Here is an 18,213-nt window from a genome sequence, read left to right on the forward strand (position 1 = left end):
ATAATACAGATTGCCATTCCTTAATGTGCTTGCTCCAACTCCAACAGAGCTTGCATTGGGAAGGAGTTCATTGAAAATTCTTCAAGTTGCACCCTTCTCAAATCAAGTTTACCTTTGCATGTACATATGAAAGACTGATTATTTCACTGAAATTGTAAAAAATATAGCAGCCAGAGTAATACAAAGTATCTCCCTCCCTCTATGGTACATTTTCGATGAAAGCATATTCCCACTCCCATCATAGATAGACCCAAATATTTTCTTACAACAACAATAACCACAGCAATTGATTGAGCAGTGTTACAAAGAATTTTACAATCACTCAAGAACCTCTCCCACCCCGTTGCCTTTTTTCTTCTAATGAAGCAGCCTCTTTCAACATGTCAGCTGCATCCTTGTGCATGTCTAACTTTGCAAGAGCAACTGCCTGCATGTAAAATGCTGTGGACCAATCTGGGTAGACACATTGTGCTTGCATTGCATCTCGGAGAGCAGCATCGGGCTGATCACATAGTAGATGGCAAAGACTTCGCCTAGCATACACAGTTGGGGAAACCATGGTTCCCACATCTATGAACTGCATTTAGAAATGATAGAGATTGAGGAAATACCCTAACACATCACAATACAGTCTCTTATTTTCTTCAACCATCAAAAGTTGTTTTGCTCTTAAAGAGTTAGGGCACAAAGTACAGATATTATCCACAATGAATGCTTCATCACTCAGGACCTTGTTACATTTGACTGAAGACAGATATTGATATGCCATTTAGATAATTTACCCATTGGGAAAAATTGAAGCTTCCAATATGTGTTAAAGTGGCTGAAATGTCAAATAATTTTAATTGAATATTGAGGTCTCAGAATTCCAATACGCAGCCTTCATTTCATTTTTAGACAAATATTCAGGTCTAAAAATTAAACCCACCCCAAGTGTAACATTTTATCTGGTCTTAGCACAAAAATACTAGCTTCTCAAACCTGTAAAGAAGTATATACATACCTGAGAATAGCAATCTATAGCAGTTTTAAAATCTTTCTCCCTGAATGCCACATCACCACGCTTTCTGGCCTCCAACATATCTCTCATTTGTTGGGTCCACTCTTGAAAAGATAACTAAACCAATCCATATAAAAAAAATAAAAGATTCAGCACAGCATTTAGAATAGTGATCTGCAATCTGCATTTGTACAATTCAGTTACCTCATTGGTTCCTTCATCATCTTTGTAGTGTGTCATTACCAAAATCTGATGGATGGCTGTCAGGTCCCTCCGTGAACAAGCATCACCCATTTGGGAAAGAGGGTGTTGTGGAGTAGGAGGTGCTTCCTCATTCCTTGGAATTCCTAGCATTGAATAAGATGGAACCTACAGGCAAAATTATACAAACCTCAACTTCTGAAAAAATGTACATCTCTTTTATCATGAAAACACCACTAAGTGTTCCATAAACATGTAATCTACAAGTAGGGACAGAAGAAGTTCACATATTATAAAGATGTCAAAGCCTGTTATGATAAGTTAGTGAATTGTTAACACAAGAAATAATGTCATATCTCAATAATTATAATCATTAAAAATACATGCATCTGATCCAATAAATGGTAACTTGCCCTGTTGCTACTTGGCAAAATTGTATTGTCTAAAAAGATAAGTATATGATAAGTGCAAGCATTAAACAAGAATAAAACAGAGAAGACAGCTTACATCAGGTCTATTTTGCAGGGGAGCAAGTGTAGAAACAAGATCTTTGGTATTTGGTCGCTCCCTAGGTTCATATTGTAAGCATCGGGAAGCAAGATCAAAGACCACTGTAGCCTCTTCGGTTGAAAAGTTTCCCTCCAGATGTGAATCCGTTAAGAAAAGAATATTCTTGCCCCGTATCATATCCAGAGCCTGTATACAAAGAACACAGAAAAAATAGACAACAAAATCTGTAAAAATAAACTTTTACAGTCTGCTCAACCATCATAGACAAATCAATTTCTCAGTTCACCATTCAGCTACATCATCAAATATTCTCTCCAACTAGATAGATGCCCAGGTTGAATTTAACTGGTTTAAAGTTCAAATCAAACAGGATCAGAAGTACCATAAATCCTATAAAACAATATAAATTCAAGCTAACAAAATACTAAGGCAAAGAAGCAAAATATTCAAGGGAAATGTCTAAAAATAAGACAAACACCAAGAAATGACAGTCAAACTACAGCTCTTAGTCAAGTTAACAATTGAACAGGGTGATAACAACCACAAAATTAGATGTCCATTATAGCCAATTGAATAAAACTGGTGTATGTAGGCATATAAAATACTTACATGACTAGGAGGAATATGCTTTCCACTGAGAAGATCCAAAAGGACAGTCCCAAAGCTGAAAATTACACTTTCAGGAGTAACCCTTCCTACAATATGCAAAATAACTGTTCAACATATTCCCATACAGATAAAAGCATAAATGACTAAATGAGATATCATTATATATCTTTTCCTATAATGTTAATAATGTACACTCTCTGAATCACAAATGTAGAACATCAATCACTCGTGTGATTGTTTTGGCTCAATTGATCTTTTGAATTAAAATCCAACACAAGGAAGACAAAATTTGAGGAGAGTCTATATGACACAAACTGTGATGTCTTAGATAATTAATGTCAAGTAAAACATCCTACATATTAATTGCATCTATAAAACCTAGGAAAGTCACATGGCAACAAGAAAACATGAGGATAGGAAACCCAAAACTGACCAATTATAGACCACATAAGTTCTGCAGAATAGAAGTCACTCTTAGATTAAATGCTAATCTATCTCAAATTTTAAAATGTTGGCTTGATCATTTTTTGTAAAGGGTTCTCACTGAGATTACCAAAACCAATGACTACAAACGATTGATAGACAAACATGACTAAATGGTCAGTGGAACTTACATAAAAAGAAACATACACAACATTAGTTACCATTTCTTAGATACTCTGGAGGTGTATAGGCAAGATTCGTGCTGTAACTTTTTCCATCCCTGCTATTTTTCATTAATCCAAAGCATGAAAGCCGAGGATCACCATTCTGCCCAAACCAGCCACAAAATCACCTACTTTATTTCGGTAAACCAGAAATGATAACATCCTAACCGAATCCATTACATTACCTCATCAAAGAGAACCCTATATGCATTCAAATCATGGTACAAAGGACGTCCTTCGCTACTACAATAATCTAAAGCTTCAGCAATATACAAAGCAACTCTCAAACGCATAGCCCATTCAATGGTTTGATTCTCCCCTGTCAAGGAAATAAAATGTGGTATAAACAAAACAAAATGAACATGGGTAAGGCAGCAACACTTTGGGTGCCTAATTAAAAGCGCTAGAATATTATCAACATTAGCATAACATTCCAGCACCATAATACTTGTTTTATCATCTAACAAGCAGAGCCATGGCTATTACAGTAATGACAATAATGAATTCTTAAAGAAGTACGTAAAAATTACTTCACTTAATAGCTCAATGAACACAAACGTACAGTGGAAAAGATGTTTAGCAAGTGTATCATTTGGCATGTACTCAGCCACAAGTAATCTCTCGTCGCCATCACAGCAGTAGCCAATCAAATTCGCCAGCTTGGTATGCCTCAGCTTCCCAACGCCCCAGGCTTCGTCCTGCAAATAAACAAAGAAATAAACATTTGAAACCCTAGAGATAAAAAGAAAAACTGAAATAAAAAATTGAAAAAAAAAAGCATACAGCGAACTGTTTGGGATCGGGCCAAGCAAATTTGGTAATTTTTTTAACGGCGATCCAACGGCGGTTATTGTTGCCGTCTTGAAGACGGCCTTTGTAGACCACATTGTTGGCTTTCTCACCACTCTCGGATACAATAAAATCGGCACTGAAATTGTTCGTGGCGGCTTTAAGGTCAGCTAAGGAGAACTCAGAGAAAGCCGGCGTTCCTTCGGAGGCGGCGGCGGCGGCGGCAGCGGAGGAGGAATCGATACCGTTAGATGGTTGGATGGGATGGTTGTTTTGTCGGTTGCGATGAGACTGTTGATGATGATGGGATTTATCGGCTGAGTCGGGTGGAGCTTTCAAGATGGTGGATTCACAACAGCCCATAACTCGGTCGAGTTTTGACTCAGAAGGAACCCAGCTGCTGAGCTGTCTTGTGTAAAATCTTAAAATGATGAAAGAAGAAGAATATAGATTCTCTCTCTATGGGAGAGAGTTTTGTTTGTGTCTGAGAATGCACACGTGTGGGAAAGTGAAAGAGAGAGAGAGAGAAAGAGATCTAATCAGAGCAGACTGGAGAGGTCTTGCAATCCCTCTGTCTGTCTCCCTGCGTTTCCTTCTACTGTAGAAAAATGTCCTTTTTCACCGTGAGAGATATTTTTGTCCAACAACTCTCTTTTAACTTCTCGCGATATTTTAGTTACCATTCACGCGCCAACCTGCCTTTACAAAGAGATTCGAACTGAACCTGAACATGGTGGGTTGTCTTCGGTTTCAATCTTAAACAGTTAGTTTAAACTCCTGTAAACCGGTAAAAAAATGATACTGGAGCTTGCTGACTTTGAGATAGATTCTGTCACTCACCAGATGAATAATTTCGTGGAATAAGAAATTTAGTTGGGTTTGGGATGAGTTGAATTCTAAATTATATTTAATTCTAATCAAATTAAATTACATAGTAATAAAATTATTAAGTAAATATTATTAAATAAATCTTAATTTTTATTATCATTTTAAACTTAATATATATTTTAACATATTAAATACATTTAATTAAAATAATGTATAAGATTCTATTATTAATATTAATCAAACAAATATTTGACTTGTGAAAATTATTATTGTATTTAATTGATAATAATAAATTAATATTATTATAATTAAATAACTTTAAAAAATTATCGAACATAAATTAATATTATATTTATTTAAACTGGAATATCTTCTATTAAATATTTGCTTTGCAAATTTCTTAAAATATTTTTTATATTAATAATATATTTAAATTTTTTTATAATATCAATTATGAAATTAACTAATTACATATCTTATAGATGAAATTATATCCATTTTAGATAGATATATGTCAAATAGGAAAAATTTTAAAAATAATGAGCCTAAATGTGGATCAAATATGCATATAAAAGGATGTTACGATTGATTGTGTATAAAGGCACCGTATATACACCCACAAGCATGACCATAATTTGGACACTAAACTCATTGGGAGGTTTATTATAGGATTCAAAATCGTACTTACCAACAAATTTGAGTATAAGAAAGAGTGACAAATGGGTGCGATTTTTTCATGCCACCGTTTTTTTCATTCATAATCCTTTAAATTACATATTAAAAATTGCAAATGACCGAATTTAAAACGAAATCAAAATCAAATCCTTTGGGATTATATTTTTCAAATTCGTAGATGATAAGAGAAAATTGAGTTTATATACAAAGACATTCTCTTCTTCAAAATGACAAGTAACAGTATATAGATATTATCATTAATATATAAATTAATTTTTATTATTAATATTAATAAATTTTTATCATTTTTAAAAGGCCGATAGCTTAGGAAAGCAAGACTTACCTGGTTATAAGCAAAGCCAAAGTGGGCAGGTCTTGATAAGAGACAGTTTAGCAGTTTGTTATTGACTCCATTTTCAGAAAAAAGGGCTGCTTAGATTAGGTTAGATGTTTTGTTCATGCACGTAAATGGTTGATGTTGAATATAAGAAGACAGCTACCAAGTCTGTTTTTCAACTAATCTAATCCACAGCACTGAAACATTGCGGAAATTTAGCACACGTCTAGAAGACAAATTCAGAATAATCACTGCGATTTCCTCCTAAGAGAAAATGAGTTAAGAGTAGGGGTTGATTCAATTAGAGTTAAATTAGAACAAAAGACACTATGAGTTTAGCTTGAATGTAAAATAGTTAGCTCAAACTTAAGTTCAACTTACTCAAGCAAGGAAACAGTAATACCAAAAGGAAAATTGTCAAAAAAAAATCATTTGAGAAAATGAGAAATTCCTATCGTAAGAGAATAAAAACTAATTATTAATTTGACAAATTTCTGTGCAACAACACTAATAAGGTGTCAATTTCGAACTGACCCTTATTAACTTGAGCTCAACTCATATGAGTCAAATACTGAGTCAAAACCAAATTAATTCAATTCGAATCTAACCCTACTCAAGAGTATAAACTAAGTAATAAAACAAGCTTAAAGTGGGGACCAAAACACAAAAGGTGCAAATGATACAACAACAATCCAGCTGGAGCACACACCTAGCCTCCTCATACGCTCCCATATTCACATCAAAGAGTAGAAGTAGAATATTTACTATCCCTAATTGCTCCCCCTGTTTGCTTTAAGCTCAAATTTTGAAAATGAATTCATGATCATTTTATGGAAACAACATTTGGAAAAGAGATCAAAAGTGTGTTAGTTATTGTTTTCTCAAAATAAATGTGAACTGGAAAGAATAAAACATAAAAGGCATCTTTTCTCTGTTTTGTATTTTCAAATTTTTAATGAAACATTGAAATCTTGTTTTTGATGTTTTCTATTTTGAAAAAGGGAAACAGGGAGTAAAACTAATATTACACATTTTCTAAAATAATCAGAGAATCAGAACAGGAAGAAACAAAAACAACACTAACCAATAGGGGTGAATATAGGAACCAAAAAATCCAAATCGTTGGATACCTGGTGTTTCAATTCCTATCTGAAACCAACCTATCCCAAGTAAGTTCCAGTTCTACCATTTCTAAGGAACCAAAACTGACCCGAAAACTGAATGTAGAGCAAATTTAGGGTACCTAGCTGATGAAACCTTTTTTTTTTTTCAAATTTGCTTAACCAAAATGATGATGTTTTGTTCATTTTTTGCCTGTAGTTGATACAAACATCGGTGGAGGCATAGGGGGAGAAGAGATTGGTGTTGGTGGTGATGAAATCAAGGGTGGCTATCTTGACAGAGAGGGTAAAAGTAAAAGGGACTGGGTCATTACTGAAAGGACTAAGAGAAATGGCATGAGAGTGAACAGTGTTGAGAGAGCCATTGTTTAGAGAAAAGCTTACCCGGGGAGAGGGAGATTGAATTGAGATGATAAAGAAGCACAGTTCCGGGAGAAAGAACGCAAAAATTGTTTTAGGAAGAAGCATAGTGCCAGGAGGAAAAATAAAATTTTCAATAGGGGAAGAAAAAAGTTGTTTGTGTGAACTGGTTGGTTCTGAATCCAAATCTGGTTTCTGCTTTATAGCAAGGCATCCGGTTCCACTCACCCCTTATGACCAAACCCAATTGGTCCACAAAATATCTACCCAAAAGCTACTCCCCCGTTGCAATGATCTTAAACTCATCTAATGAATAAGCTTGACACCTACAAGGATTCAAAATAAATCCACTGAGGCAATACAACAGGAAAAAGTCACAAATCCACCAAGGATAGTTAATGCTGCAGCTAAATTAAAATCACAACCTCCCTTAGGCAACTGGGGAATTGTATAAAATAAATTCAACCAGACTTACCTTGGCATTGTTCTTCTTTTTCACATATCTGAAGCACCTTAAATTAGGATGCTTTAGGCAGCAGAGAGAGAGCAGTGAATATTCAACTACTTGGTTAATTTTCCCCGTTTACCCCCTAGGCAATGCCAACTCATTAACCTGCAACTGATGGTAAACAAAGACTCTTCTAATATTGCTGAAATGTAACTGGATAAATCACAATTCGAACACTTGCCTTACAAATAGACAAATTGAGCAAATATTGCCTCCCAAACAATGGTTCTAAATCCATTGTTGACTAAGACAAGAAATGTGCTCAAAATTCTACCTTTCAAAAGGCACACACACATATATTTTATAAGAGGAATCTCTCTTTAACAATTTGTTTACAGATAACTGCACTACAAAAGCAAAAAACAATGGCAAAAGTACAAGGATTACGAGATTTTGAGATAAAGGACGTGCTGGCATCACTTGACTGAACTTCTTTCTTCAATTAGTACGTGAAGCTCATCGTAAGCCTGTTTGGAGTTGACAGCGAATTTCTCAATGGCCATGAAAATCTGTTTTAGACTAGAATGCATACTACCACTCCCTTCCCTAGCCAAAAGAATCATCCTTCTGTCTCGAGCTTGTATGACCTTCTGGATTTTTTGCTCCTCCCTCTCCATGATCTTAACTTGTCTTTCCACATCCTTGTTGGTGATTACCATTTGCTGCAGGTCTACTTTATGATGCTCCAAGAGTTGATTTACACATGCAGAGAAATCATAGATGGCTTCAGTCACTTCTTTTTCAGATAGTGTATCCATGGCTTGTGACCACTGATAAGCTATCACAAACACAGGGGGTGCTCCAATCCTACCAGGAGAGAAGGGCACTATACCATCAGGAGTTACCTCAGGTTCATATCGAAGACATTTCATTAGCCAACCATTCAAGGCTTTGACATAACATTTTTGTGCTTCAATCCAATTGGAGAAGTTTAGGTTACAATTTTGCAGCTCAAACTTGAGTTTTATGGCAAATTCAAGATGAGCATGGTCAAGCTTTGCATTTGATGCAATGGCATCTAAAGCTTTGGCTTCCAAAACTGTTTGTGACTGACACCTATGACATTCAAGCATACATTTCCACATTTCAAGTAACCTGCTGACACCATATATAAGCCACAATTATACAAAATAAAAGCATTAGCAGCAAGAAAACTTCAATATAAAGGTTGTCACATGCCACTGAAACTTAGGAAAGGAAGAAAGGAAAAAAAAAAGTGGTCAGATAGAAACCATCTCATTTAGGTATTAAGAATGCATGCACGACCTTCAATCACAAATGGGGAAAGATAAACCAAATCTTCATATAAAGCTAAGCACAGTTTATGCTTCCATTATCAATGCTTCCTCAAGTTCCTAGTAGTGCAAACAAGAGAGAAGGAATGGACAAGAGTAATCTAAAATTTAAATGTACCTCTGAACCAAATCCCTGATGTGCAGCCACAATTCTTCATCCCTCAGCTTATTTATAGCAATAGACATCTTGTCGATGACGTGAATTGCAATTTTGATTCTAGTAGATAAAGTCCTGAGCATGGTTCGAACTGCATCAACTTTAAGAGTTTCAGCACCTTTCTCATCCATACTTTTCATCTGCCTACACTTCCTCGCATAAAGTAGGCGTAATTTTTCCTCAGCCTTGAAACACAGAGCACAATCTTAATTTGCATATCCAACATACAAAAGACAAAAGAAATCTGAGAGAATGCAGTATTCTGATGCTTGCTTTCATCATTAACAATGGAGAATTGCTCTACCTTATGGCCATGACTTGATTTTCTTTTCGTCACAAATTGTAATTTTCTTAGTTCATTATAGAGATTTTTCAGAGTGTTTCTTTTAACAGCGTAAAACATAGAGGTAAGGAAAGATTATTTTAACCAGAGACACAAGCATATGCCCCACTGTTGAATATTCCTGAGGATTCATCTTTTGGATGGAAGGTAGAGCTTTGACTCATCGACTGGTGAATTTAAGTCCCAGAATTAAACAAAAGTTATCACCATGAGATTGCAGAATGATATAATAAAGATATGGCATCCATACTTAGTTCTCACCCAAAAAAAAAAAAAATTGAGTTGACAGGGCAGAAATATGGACCGGAACTGGAAGCATGCGAAGTAGATTAACTTAAAAAATAAACTGATAAACAAGTTAAAATTTGCAATTCACGGAGAACTTCTAGAGCATACTGACTTGATCATTCCAGCATAATTACAGAAGCATTCATTTAATTATAGAAGTTTATGCCCCTCAAATTTAAAGTAAGTCAACTTGGTAGTAAATTTAAAAGCATAAATAAAATTTTATTCAAAACAAACATAAATATATAGAAATAAACATATTCGGAATATTCATAGAGTTTAGAAAATTTTAACAATTTGAATTTGGGTTATAGCCCTGACAAGTTATGTCAGATAATGTAACAAAGTGATGCTAATCTTGTCCATCTACATACAATTCATAAAAAGTTAACGTTGCCATGAAACATCAACATCAACATCAACATCAAACTTTGAATTCACCGACAAATTCCTCTGTTCACTGATTTAGCGAGAATAACAAAAAAGAAAAAGGGCAAAGGTAAATACAAAATTAAAGAGACTTGGACCACTGTAAAGGCAAGCATACCTTAACTTCATCATAGAGTTTTCTCTCCCATAGGCACAGTTTCTTCAGAGTTGCAGTCAGATTCTTTGAATTCAGAACCACATCGTCCCCCAAACCTTGATAATTGATATATGTAGATGCCACCATTCTCGATGGACTCACCGCGTGCAACATCTTTGAGGATACTACAAAAAAAAAAAAATAAAGCTTTGAACACTTATTAACTAATTCAAATCTCCAAAATCCTTAATTACTGAACGAATTAGAAATTACCTTGACCGTAGACAGAAAATTTTTTATGATAACGAAATCTACAGGCATCAAACATTTTCAAAACCTCATTACCAGACTCAGATGCTTTTTCAAACTGAACCTGTACTTCTCTCATAACCTCGGAGACACCTCGTTGACCATTGTGATTACTACTTTTTGATTCAGACTCCTCCGAACGCTCTTTCTCTGAGATTACCTTCTTTTTCTCCACATCATCACCCTTCTCTTTCGCCAAAGAAGGCAGAGCCTTGTCACTTCCAGCTGAAACTTGTTCATGTTTTTGTTTTTTCTCGTCAGCTTCTACGTCTTGTTGTGAATCACGAGTAACGCCGTACGGATTGTCATATTTCTCGAGTGGCTCAAAGAAGTTCAAGAAATCCCAAGAGGAGCCGCTTGGAGTTGGAGGCGGTGGCGTTTTGGACGCCCAATCACGACCACTCATTTCACCGTTATACCGGTAACTTCTAGAATTGTCGTTATAATTCATAGACACGAACGTATTAAAATAGTTGGAATAATTACGGTCATATGATTCAAAATCTTTAATTCTATCTTCATCTTCGGAGTCGGAATCGAACTGAATATGTGAATCTGAGGTTAAACTCGATGGAGACCGGTCAGGTGGAGAAGATTTCGATAATTTGGCAGGAGGATCACCGTTGGATGGAATATTAACTTCCTGATTGTCGAACAACTGATGAAGCGTGGAGCCAAGCGTCTTGAGAGACTGCATATAGGCCACGTGCGCATCGGCCAGGGCGTAGCTATGCTGTAGCGCGTCTTCCAGGAAATTACAGCGATCACGGCACAGAGCGATGGCAGGGAGGCCGTCAAGCTTCGACGTGTTGCAACCCATGACTGACACGTGATTCTTAACGAACAAACAGCGTATGTAGCTACGTACGGTCGGTTTCAATTCTCGCCGAGAATTTGAAAACGCATTTAAAGCCGGTGACTCACGGCGGTATATGAGAGAGTAAGAGGGTGTAGTGGACTCTGATTTTTATAGAGGCAAAACGTGTGGCGGGATTTTTTATAACGTCTCTTTTACTGTTTTGACCTTTTTGCCCATGATTTTATTATAATTTGAATAAATAATTCGTCCTTAAAAGGTGATTTTACTTCTTATAATTACCTTTTTTGTCAATTACATTTGGCACATTTTGTCTTTCTATTGTTACAAACAAAGTTTCCGATAGGTCAAACGGTCTGTTTATGGAATTATCGGTTTAACTAAATTAAAATTTTAAAATAATTTTAGTCATATTGAAGCCAACATGACCATCAAATTGATATGACAATTTCCTATTTGGAGATTGATTTTATGAATATTTTGCATAGATACTATCAATTATTAATTTATAAATTTTATGGATAAAAACTATAATTCTATATAATTTGCGTAAAGATGAATTTAAGTAGAGTTAAATTAAATAGAAATTAATTTAAATTTGATTAAAATTTAGAATAATTTATTTGAGATATTAAATAAAAGAAAGGCAAATTCTCAGAGAAAAAGAAGAATAATGTAAATTTAGACAAACTATCCGAGACAGTCTCGTGTATTTGATTTAAGACGTTATGCAGTGAAGAGCTGTTACACTTTTGGCTACAATCAATTGGCAAATTGAAAATAGTTCGCTGCAGTATCATTGCATATGATATGAAGCACTAAATTCACCTAATTATGGCCACCATTATGGGTGGGTGATTTCAAAATAAAATCTTGCTGTTGCCTTGTCAAATCATTTGGATTCTTGTTCTGGATAGCTTTTTAAACATGCAACCATTGTCTTATCAATCACTATCTATGTTAATCCCATATTATAGTTAAACTTGAATTTAATACCCTTTGAATTAAATTAAACTTAAATTAATCCAAACTGTAATTTAGTTTAACTCAAGTCTAATGCATGCCGTTTTTAACAGTGGAATTTTCGAATGGGAGACCTAAAAAGAATTTAAAACGGTGGAATTCCAACTCAGTAAAATTTGTCTGTACCCTGGCTCCTTTCTGTTTGTTTTTACGTGAGGAAGTATGGTCCTCTTCTGCCTTTTAGGCGGCTCTACCATATTATAACGAATCCCTGTGTCTCTTTCGCAACTGCCCCATAAGATATACAAAGTGAAAGTAACTAGTTTACACATGACTTGTGGCCCCCGTCGCCTTACTCCCCATCCTGCTCTTTTCATAGACAATTGGTGAAGGTGCTACTCACTTTCACAACCTCATTTCTAAAAACATGGCATGATCAAAGTGTTCTTTGTAAACTTTAACCACTCCATTTCTCTAATATTTGACCATAACTCCACGCCTCACTCATATGTTTATCAGGTATCACTTTCCTTATTTCTAATTTGAATCACTTAAAAGGAAGATTTAGAATTGGATTTGATCCAAACTAAATATAAACAAAATTTAATTTTAAATATTGGTTCAAATTAAAAAAGAAAGTCAATTTCAAAATAATTTAAAATCAATAAATTGAAGTTCAAAATCAATTTAAAAATAATTTACCATAAATTGAATTAATATGACTCAAACTTAGCTCGTTATGTTAAAACGAGTTTAATAATTGGTTTTAACTTGAACTTGAGCACATTATAGTTTCAATCTAAGGCGAATGGGCCAATGAATCTACTCCAATCCTCAACAAATTGTTTCGTAGAATTAATATAGTAAAGAGATGTTGTCAACCCTTTTTTGTTTTTCCTTTCTTCGTTGGTATCTTTGTTGTTAATAGATTAAATTCATCAAACTCCTAGCATTAAAAACAATCGTTATCTTTATATACATATTTTTCCCCTTGTAAAAAGATGCATAGAGAGCCCAAATAAACTAGTATTTAAAATGTAGGACAGATTATAAAGATTTCGAAACTACATTAGCTCATACTGATGCTAGAGCTATAATATGGGTAAGATTTGATCTTACTTAAATTTAGAATGAATAAATTAAGTTTGAGTTAAGAATTAAAATTGTTTTTTGATAATACAAGTGAAGCTTGAATCAATTCAAATGTTTGGTTTCGAATAAGTTAGTATCGAATACGAAATTAAATTCCCGTATGTATCTAAGAGGTTCAAAAGAAAAAGAGGGAAGCCTTTTATCGGGACAGAAAATTAAACGCCACTTCAACTTTTCGAGGGTATGTAGTGGTAGCTCTCTAGAGCATCAAAGGCGTTTCCTTTCTTTTTATAAAGGAAATTTGTAATTTTTTGGCACAATTCCGAACTCCTTTTGCTCTCTACTAATAGTGGACTGTGGTCCATTTAAATTGCAAAAAGAATCAATTCTACTTTCGCCCTTTACAAATAGTGGGCTGTGGTCCATTAGAATTGGATAAATAATCTGAGGTCCATAAGCACTTAATTTGGTTAATAAGAGTACTATTATTGCATATAAATCATATCATAGCAACATTGAAACTACAGGTGGGTTCAAACTTCGATCCTGCTTGAACTTAGATTATTGTTCAGTTCGGTTTGAACCTTTTCATTAACACGACAAGAGTAGATTTGAGTTAAGTCAAATCTAAGAATCAATTCAAATTTGATTTGAATTTAGAACAATTAACTTGATATTGAACTTGGCTAGTTTGAGATAGTTGTTCAATGACACCAAAGAAAAAGAAAAATTATCAGAAAAGAAAAATCATCATTAAAAAAGAAAAAAAATCTTAAATGTGGCAAGCTCCAATGCAGCAACATTAACATGTTGTCAATCTTGAGTCAAGATCAATGAGCTCAAGCACTAGCTCAAACTTGGCTCTTATGAACCAAACAACAGTCTAAGCTCGAACTAGTTTAGATCGATTCCACCCCTAGGTATCTGCATTGTCTCACTGCAGCTCACCTTGTCAACAATCATTTTCTTTTTTTCGATGATTCTTCATTTCTTTTTTAACAATTTGAACGAGTCAAACTTAAACCAAACATGAGTTAACCCTTAGTCGGATTTATCTCAACTCGATTTTATCTCTAACTGGAACAATACCTAAATGTTCATAACAACTCACCAACGTGTGTAACATAAATGGCCAATGACAAGAGGGGATTGACTTCAATTATCCGTGGACCAGGGCCCCAAATTTCTTAATAATCAAAGAAAAGACATGGAGATGCTAAGCACTTAATGAAAAGGGACCACATTCTCTTTATTCTCTTTTTTGTTAGGACGGCCTAACATGTTGCAGTCTTGAGCTAAAATATGCTGTCAATGGCAGCGGAGAATCCTGATTCATGAACTGAGTAGCAGGGAAACAAGGCCAATTATATGAAGCATTATGGTTCTTTTCACAGCTCATGATTGGGCTTTTATTATACTTCACAGAAATTCTACTTATACAATTTCATTATATTGAGCAAAACCAATTTGGGTTCAAATTTATGTTTAGTTTAAACAAGTTAAATTAGAGTTAAACTCCAGTTTGATTGAAATTGGGTAGAATTGGATTCGAATCAAAGCATCTCGGCATGACTAGGTGTTTATTTAAGTCAAATTTGAATTGGAGCTTGAGTGTGACAGTTTGTTTTGAGTTTAATTTGAATCCTCTTTTATTATATTATTCATCTCATTAATAATATTATTAATCTTGTTGGTGATACTATACACCATCCCATTGGAATCCTTCAACAACTTCTTTGGTTAGCTCGAATGCACTTAAGCACATCATTTAGGGTTCATGATGAGTTTGAGTCCATTATCGGACTCTAATCAGCTCTAATCCAGCTTTCAGATTGAGGGCTCGCCGATGTCACCACACTTGATCTCTTCTCGCTGGGGATTCCTCTTCTTCTATGGCAATTATTCTTTCGTCCTCGGCAAGTCTTCCCTTCTTTTAACGACTCGTCTTTTTCTTCTATGATGTTATTGTTTGCCAAACTCAATCCCGAGCTGGCCATTAAAACTTCAAGCCGACTAAGCTTGACCTTGCGAAGTTAGCTGCGCTTCTACTTGAATCTACGCCTAGCTACTAGCAAACCATGTGCTTCTTTGCTACAGTTGCGGACTTTGTATTTTGTTTTCATGTTCCTTTCTCTCAGGTGCACTAATATAATTAACTCAGCACTCCCAGATGATATCCAATTACTAAGTAAATTTCAAAATGAATATCTCTGAATACTCAATAAAGAGAAATTGTAATGGCGAATTAGAAGTAAAATATACAAGAACCAATTGTACTTCATTTTAAGATTTATGAAACATGACTGAAGAAAATCAATTTACGAAAATTCCAAACTGTACAAAGTTCCATTCCATTTACATTCACATGATCTGCAGACTGGTTTCGAAGAATTTCATTTTGTTCTAAGTAATTGAAACATAAGGAAAGCGAAACAAGGCTAGATTTGAAACAAGTTGCTTGAGTTTTAGCTGAATTCAAACTTCAACTCGTTAAATTTGAACTGATCTCGAACTGGGTCTTTTTCATGCTTGATCCGAATCAAATTGAATCCAGTCCAACTCTCTAATGGTGCGTGAGAGTGTTGAGTAGTGAAACCCTAGTGTTGATCAAGCTTCTAAATGCTTTTTCACTAACACTATCAACACTGCAGATACAACCTTCTAAATGCTGCATTTTCTTCAATACCTTGTCAACATGTTCGTCATCTTTTTTTCTCAAACCCCACAAGATCTCTGCACTAACTTGTTGAAATTCTTCAATACTTTCTTCAACCTTGAGACTCTTAGCCCTCTTGCTTAACCTCAGCCCCATCCAAGAAGACTTTCTCGACGCAAATGATGATGAAATTCCACTAAAAAGAGCTTCTGTGACCAACAATGTCACTTCCACAGCTTCACAGACCACACCAGCCAACTCAGTGTTAGCAATATTCGACACCAACAGGGATCTTGGAACTGGGTATTGCCCAATACATCGAATTGCTGATGCAAGTTTAACCATCTCTTTAGCAATCTTTTTTCTAGCTTTTAAATACAAAGCCACTCTTGAATCATCTTTCTTCCTTATAGCCACCTGTGCCGCAAGCTGCTCTTCTTTAAGAGCCAAAACTGACGTCTGAAAGATTCCATAAACGTCAACAAAGCGAAGAAAATCTTCTAGAAGCTTCTCGACCCACTGGTGCTGGTTACGAAGAGACTCCTGTGTTTGAGGGAGTTGGAGAATATCATCAAGAGAGTCGTGAACGTCTTTGAGACGACGTAAGCCGTCACAGAGCCAAGCCGATGTTCGGTTTTCAGATTTGGAAGACCAGATTTTGAGCTCATTGATCTCAGTTTTGATCTGGGAAATCAAAGGATGTGATCTGCATGGAAGACTGACGGATCTTACGTGATGAGATATAGGCGGTTTCGATGGACGGTTGGGATGCTTGTTGGGAAATGAAAGAGAACGCTTGAAGACGCCCACCATTTCTGTAGTAACAATGGTAATTTATTTCTTGTTTTTGCGAGGAAGAAATGGAATGAAGAAGAAGTATATAAAGGGAAGAAGAAGACAACTGAGGCGCACGTACGCACGAGGGGGTTAGGAAGAAGAGACTTGATCCGCGAATAATTATAGCTGTTGTTGAAGCTTAATCATGTGGGAGGTTTGAGCTTGAAAACCGAGGCGTCAATGGGTTCCTTTTCCTGTGGAGAGCAGACACCACGTGGTTTTGACACCTGGCTTTCCTTCTACACTGATCATGCGACTCCATGTTTTTTTATCTGTCCTTGCTGTCACTCCTGTCCAGGCTACTACCAAAAAAGAAAACAATGGAAACAAAACCTCGAGCCATTAACCCAATAACCAGGACATATGTTTTTTTCCCCCACCCCTTGTTCCAGCTGGCTCTATTGTCAGTTCCATCAAGTTCGAAATGAATTGCTCTTAGTCGAGCTTTAGCTTAAATATCAAGGTTTAGTATTATCAAATTCAAATTAAAATTTTTGTGTGTTCTTATCAAACTCGTAAAAATTAAAAAAAAATCGATTAAAACTTGCCAAAACAAAATTCTTTTGTCAATTATAGATGATAATATAGATATTGAAACAATGTCTTTGTAATTCTATAACTAAACTTGAAATGATTTAAATTTGAATTCAAATATAATTCTAACTAGTAAGCATTTATTGATTTGGGATATAACAACGGGCAATGGCATCCATAAGAGGCAAGCCGGCCGGCACCCATCCTTGGACCAATGTGGCAAGTTTATGGTATGTCTCTGCATTAAATCAGTTTCAAAATTCAAATATATGGCGATAATGCGGTTCTATGGGTTGGCCTTCAACAAATCTGGACAGAACATGATAGTTCAGCCATCTCTATTTTAGTTTTCAATTTAACTCCCTTAGGAAACCCAACCAAACTGGAAAGAACACAAATACTCCAAACATGAACACATGAGCTCATGTTTTACAAAAAAAAATTCCATTCGAAAAAACCACAGGCAGAAGAAAATTGCAATATGAACATGTCTGAAGGCAGTGCCAGGCCGAATTAAGGAACGGCGAGACCCGTGATATGGCTGAAGGTTTCTTGTGCAATGCCTTCTTAGGCTTTTAGTGGACCAACTTGTCATATTATAATATTTTTATTTTTAAATTTTATTTTATTTCTTTTAGGCCGTATCAACCTAACCCGTAAAGTCACGGTACTATCCGCTCAACCCAACCTCACCCATTGGACATGTCTATATGAATGAATAAGCGGACAAGATTTTTTTTTTTTAAATTGTTTTTTTTTTTAAGGAGCAAGCACATATATCACCTCACGGTACTATACAAGTTGATGCATT

At 35.4% G+C, this 18,213-nt stretch overlaps 3 protein-coding genes across 3 annotated transcripts; all 3 read right to left on the reverse strand.

Annotated features, from left to right (window-relative positions):
* Nucleotides 1–121: 121 nt before the first annotated feature.
* Nucleotides 122–4,302, reverse strand: LOC123230144 (serine/threonine-protein kinase BSK1-like). The gene is made up of 9 exons (XM_044656273.1): nucleotides 3,751–4,302; nucleotides 3,530–3,665; nucleotides 3,153–3,286; nucleotides 2,965–3,070; nucleotides 2,321–2,406; nucleotides 1,709–1,897; nucleotides 1,205–1,369; nucleotides 1,004–1,117; nucleotides 122–577 (listed from the first exon to the last, which is right to left on the reverse strand). Exons 1-9 carry the CDS (start codon nucleotides 4,117–4,119, stop codon nucleotides 323–325), a joined length of 1,554 nt encoding a protein of 517 aa, XP_044512208.1. The 5' UTR covers nucleotides 4,120–4,302; the 3' UTR covers nucleotides 122–322.
* Nucleotides 4,303–7,703: 3,401 nt separating this feature from the next.
* Nucleotides 7,704–11,456, reverse strand: LOC123229842 (nitrate regulatory gene2 protein-like). The gene is made up of 4 exons (XM_044655825.1): nucleotides 10,468–11,456; nucleotides 10,216–10,379; nucleotides 8,999–9,222; nucleotides 7,704–8,680 (listed from the first exon to the last, which is right to left on the reverse strand). Exons 1-4 carry the CDS (start codon nucleotides 11,321–11,323, stop codon nucleotides 8,002–8,004), a joined length of 1,923 nt encoding a protein of 640 aa, XP_044511760.1. The 5' UTR covers nucleotides 11,324–11,456; the 3' UTR covers nucleotides 7,704–8,001.
* Nucleotides 11,457–15,634: 4,178 nt separating this feature from the next.
* LOC123229201 lies at nucleotides 15,635–17,287 on the reverse strand. The gene is made up of 2 exons (XM_044654849.1): nucleotides 16,948–17,287; nucleotides 15,635–16,846 (listed from the first exon to the last, which is right to left on the reverse strand). The coding sequence occupies exon 2, from the start codon at nucleotides 16,842–16,844 to the stop codon at nucleotides 15,939–15,941; it is 906 nt and encodes a 301-aa protein (XP_044510784.1). The 5' UTR covers nucleotides 16,845–16,846; nucleotides 16,948–17,287; the 3' UTR covers nucleotides 15,635–15,938.
* Nucleotides 17,288–18,213: the final 926 nt, after the last annotated feature.

This window comes from Mangifera indica, chromosome 11, assembly GCF_011075055.1.
Source record: "Mangifera indica cultivar Alphonso chromosome 11, CATAS_Mindica_2.1, whole genome shotgun sequence".
Taxonomy (NCBI): domain Eukaryota; kingdom Viridiplantae; phylum Streptophyta; class Magnoliopsida; order Sapindales; family Anacardiaceae; genus Mangifera; species Mangifera indica.

Excerpts from the sequence above, each read along its gene's own strand:
- LOC123229201 (XM_044654849.1), bottom strand. The coding sequence starts at position 16,844 with ATGGTGGGCGTCTTCAAGCGTTCTCTTTCATTTCCCAACAAGCATCCC.
- LOC123230144 (XM_044656273.1), bottom strand. The coding sequence starts at position 4,119 with ATGGGCTGTTGTGAATCCACCATCTTGAAAGCTCCACCCGACTCAGCC. Across the intron at positions 2,407-2,964 it reads TCCAGAGTATCTAAGAAATG|GAAGGGTTACTCCTGAAAGT; the intron begins GTAACTAATGTT and ends TGCATATTGTAG. Across the intron at positions 1,370-1,708 it reads CCCTGCAAAATAGACCTGAT|GTTCCATCTTATTCAATGCT; the intron begins GTAAGCTGTCTT and ends TTTTGCCTGTAG.
- LOC123229842 (XM_044655825.1), bottom strand. The coding sequence starts at position 11,323 with ATGGGTTGCAACACGTCGAAGCTTGACGGCCTCCCTGCCATCGCTCTG. Across the intron at positions 10,380-10,467 it reads ATTTTCTGTCTACGGTCAAG|TATCCTCAAAGATGTTGCAC; the intron begins GTAATTTCTAAT and ends TTTTTTTTGTAG. Across the intron at positions 8,681-8,998 it reads ATCAGGGATTTGGTTCAGAG|GTTACTTGAAATGTGGAAAT; the intron begins GTACATTTAAAT and ends TGGTGTCAGCAG.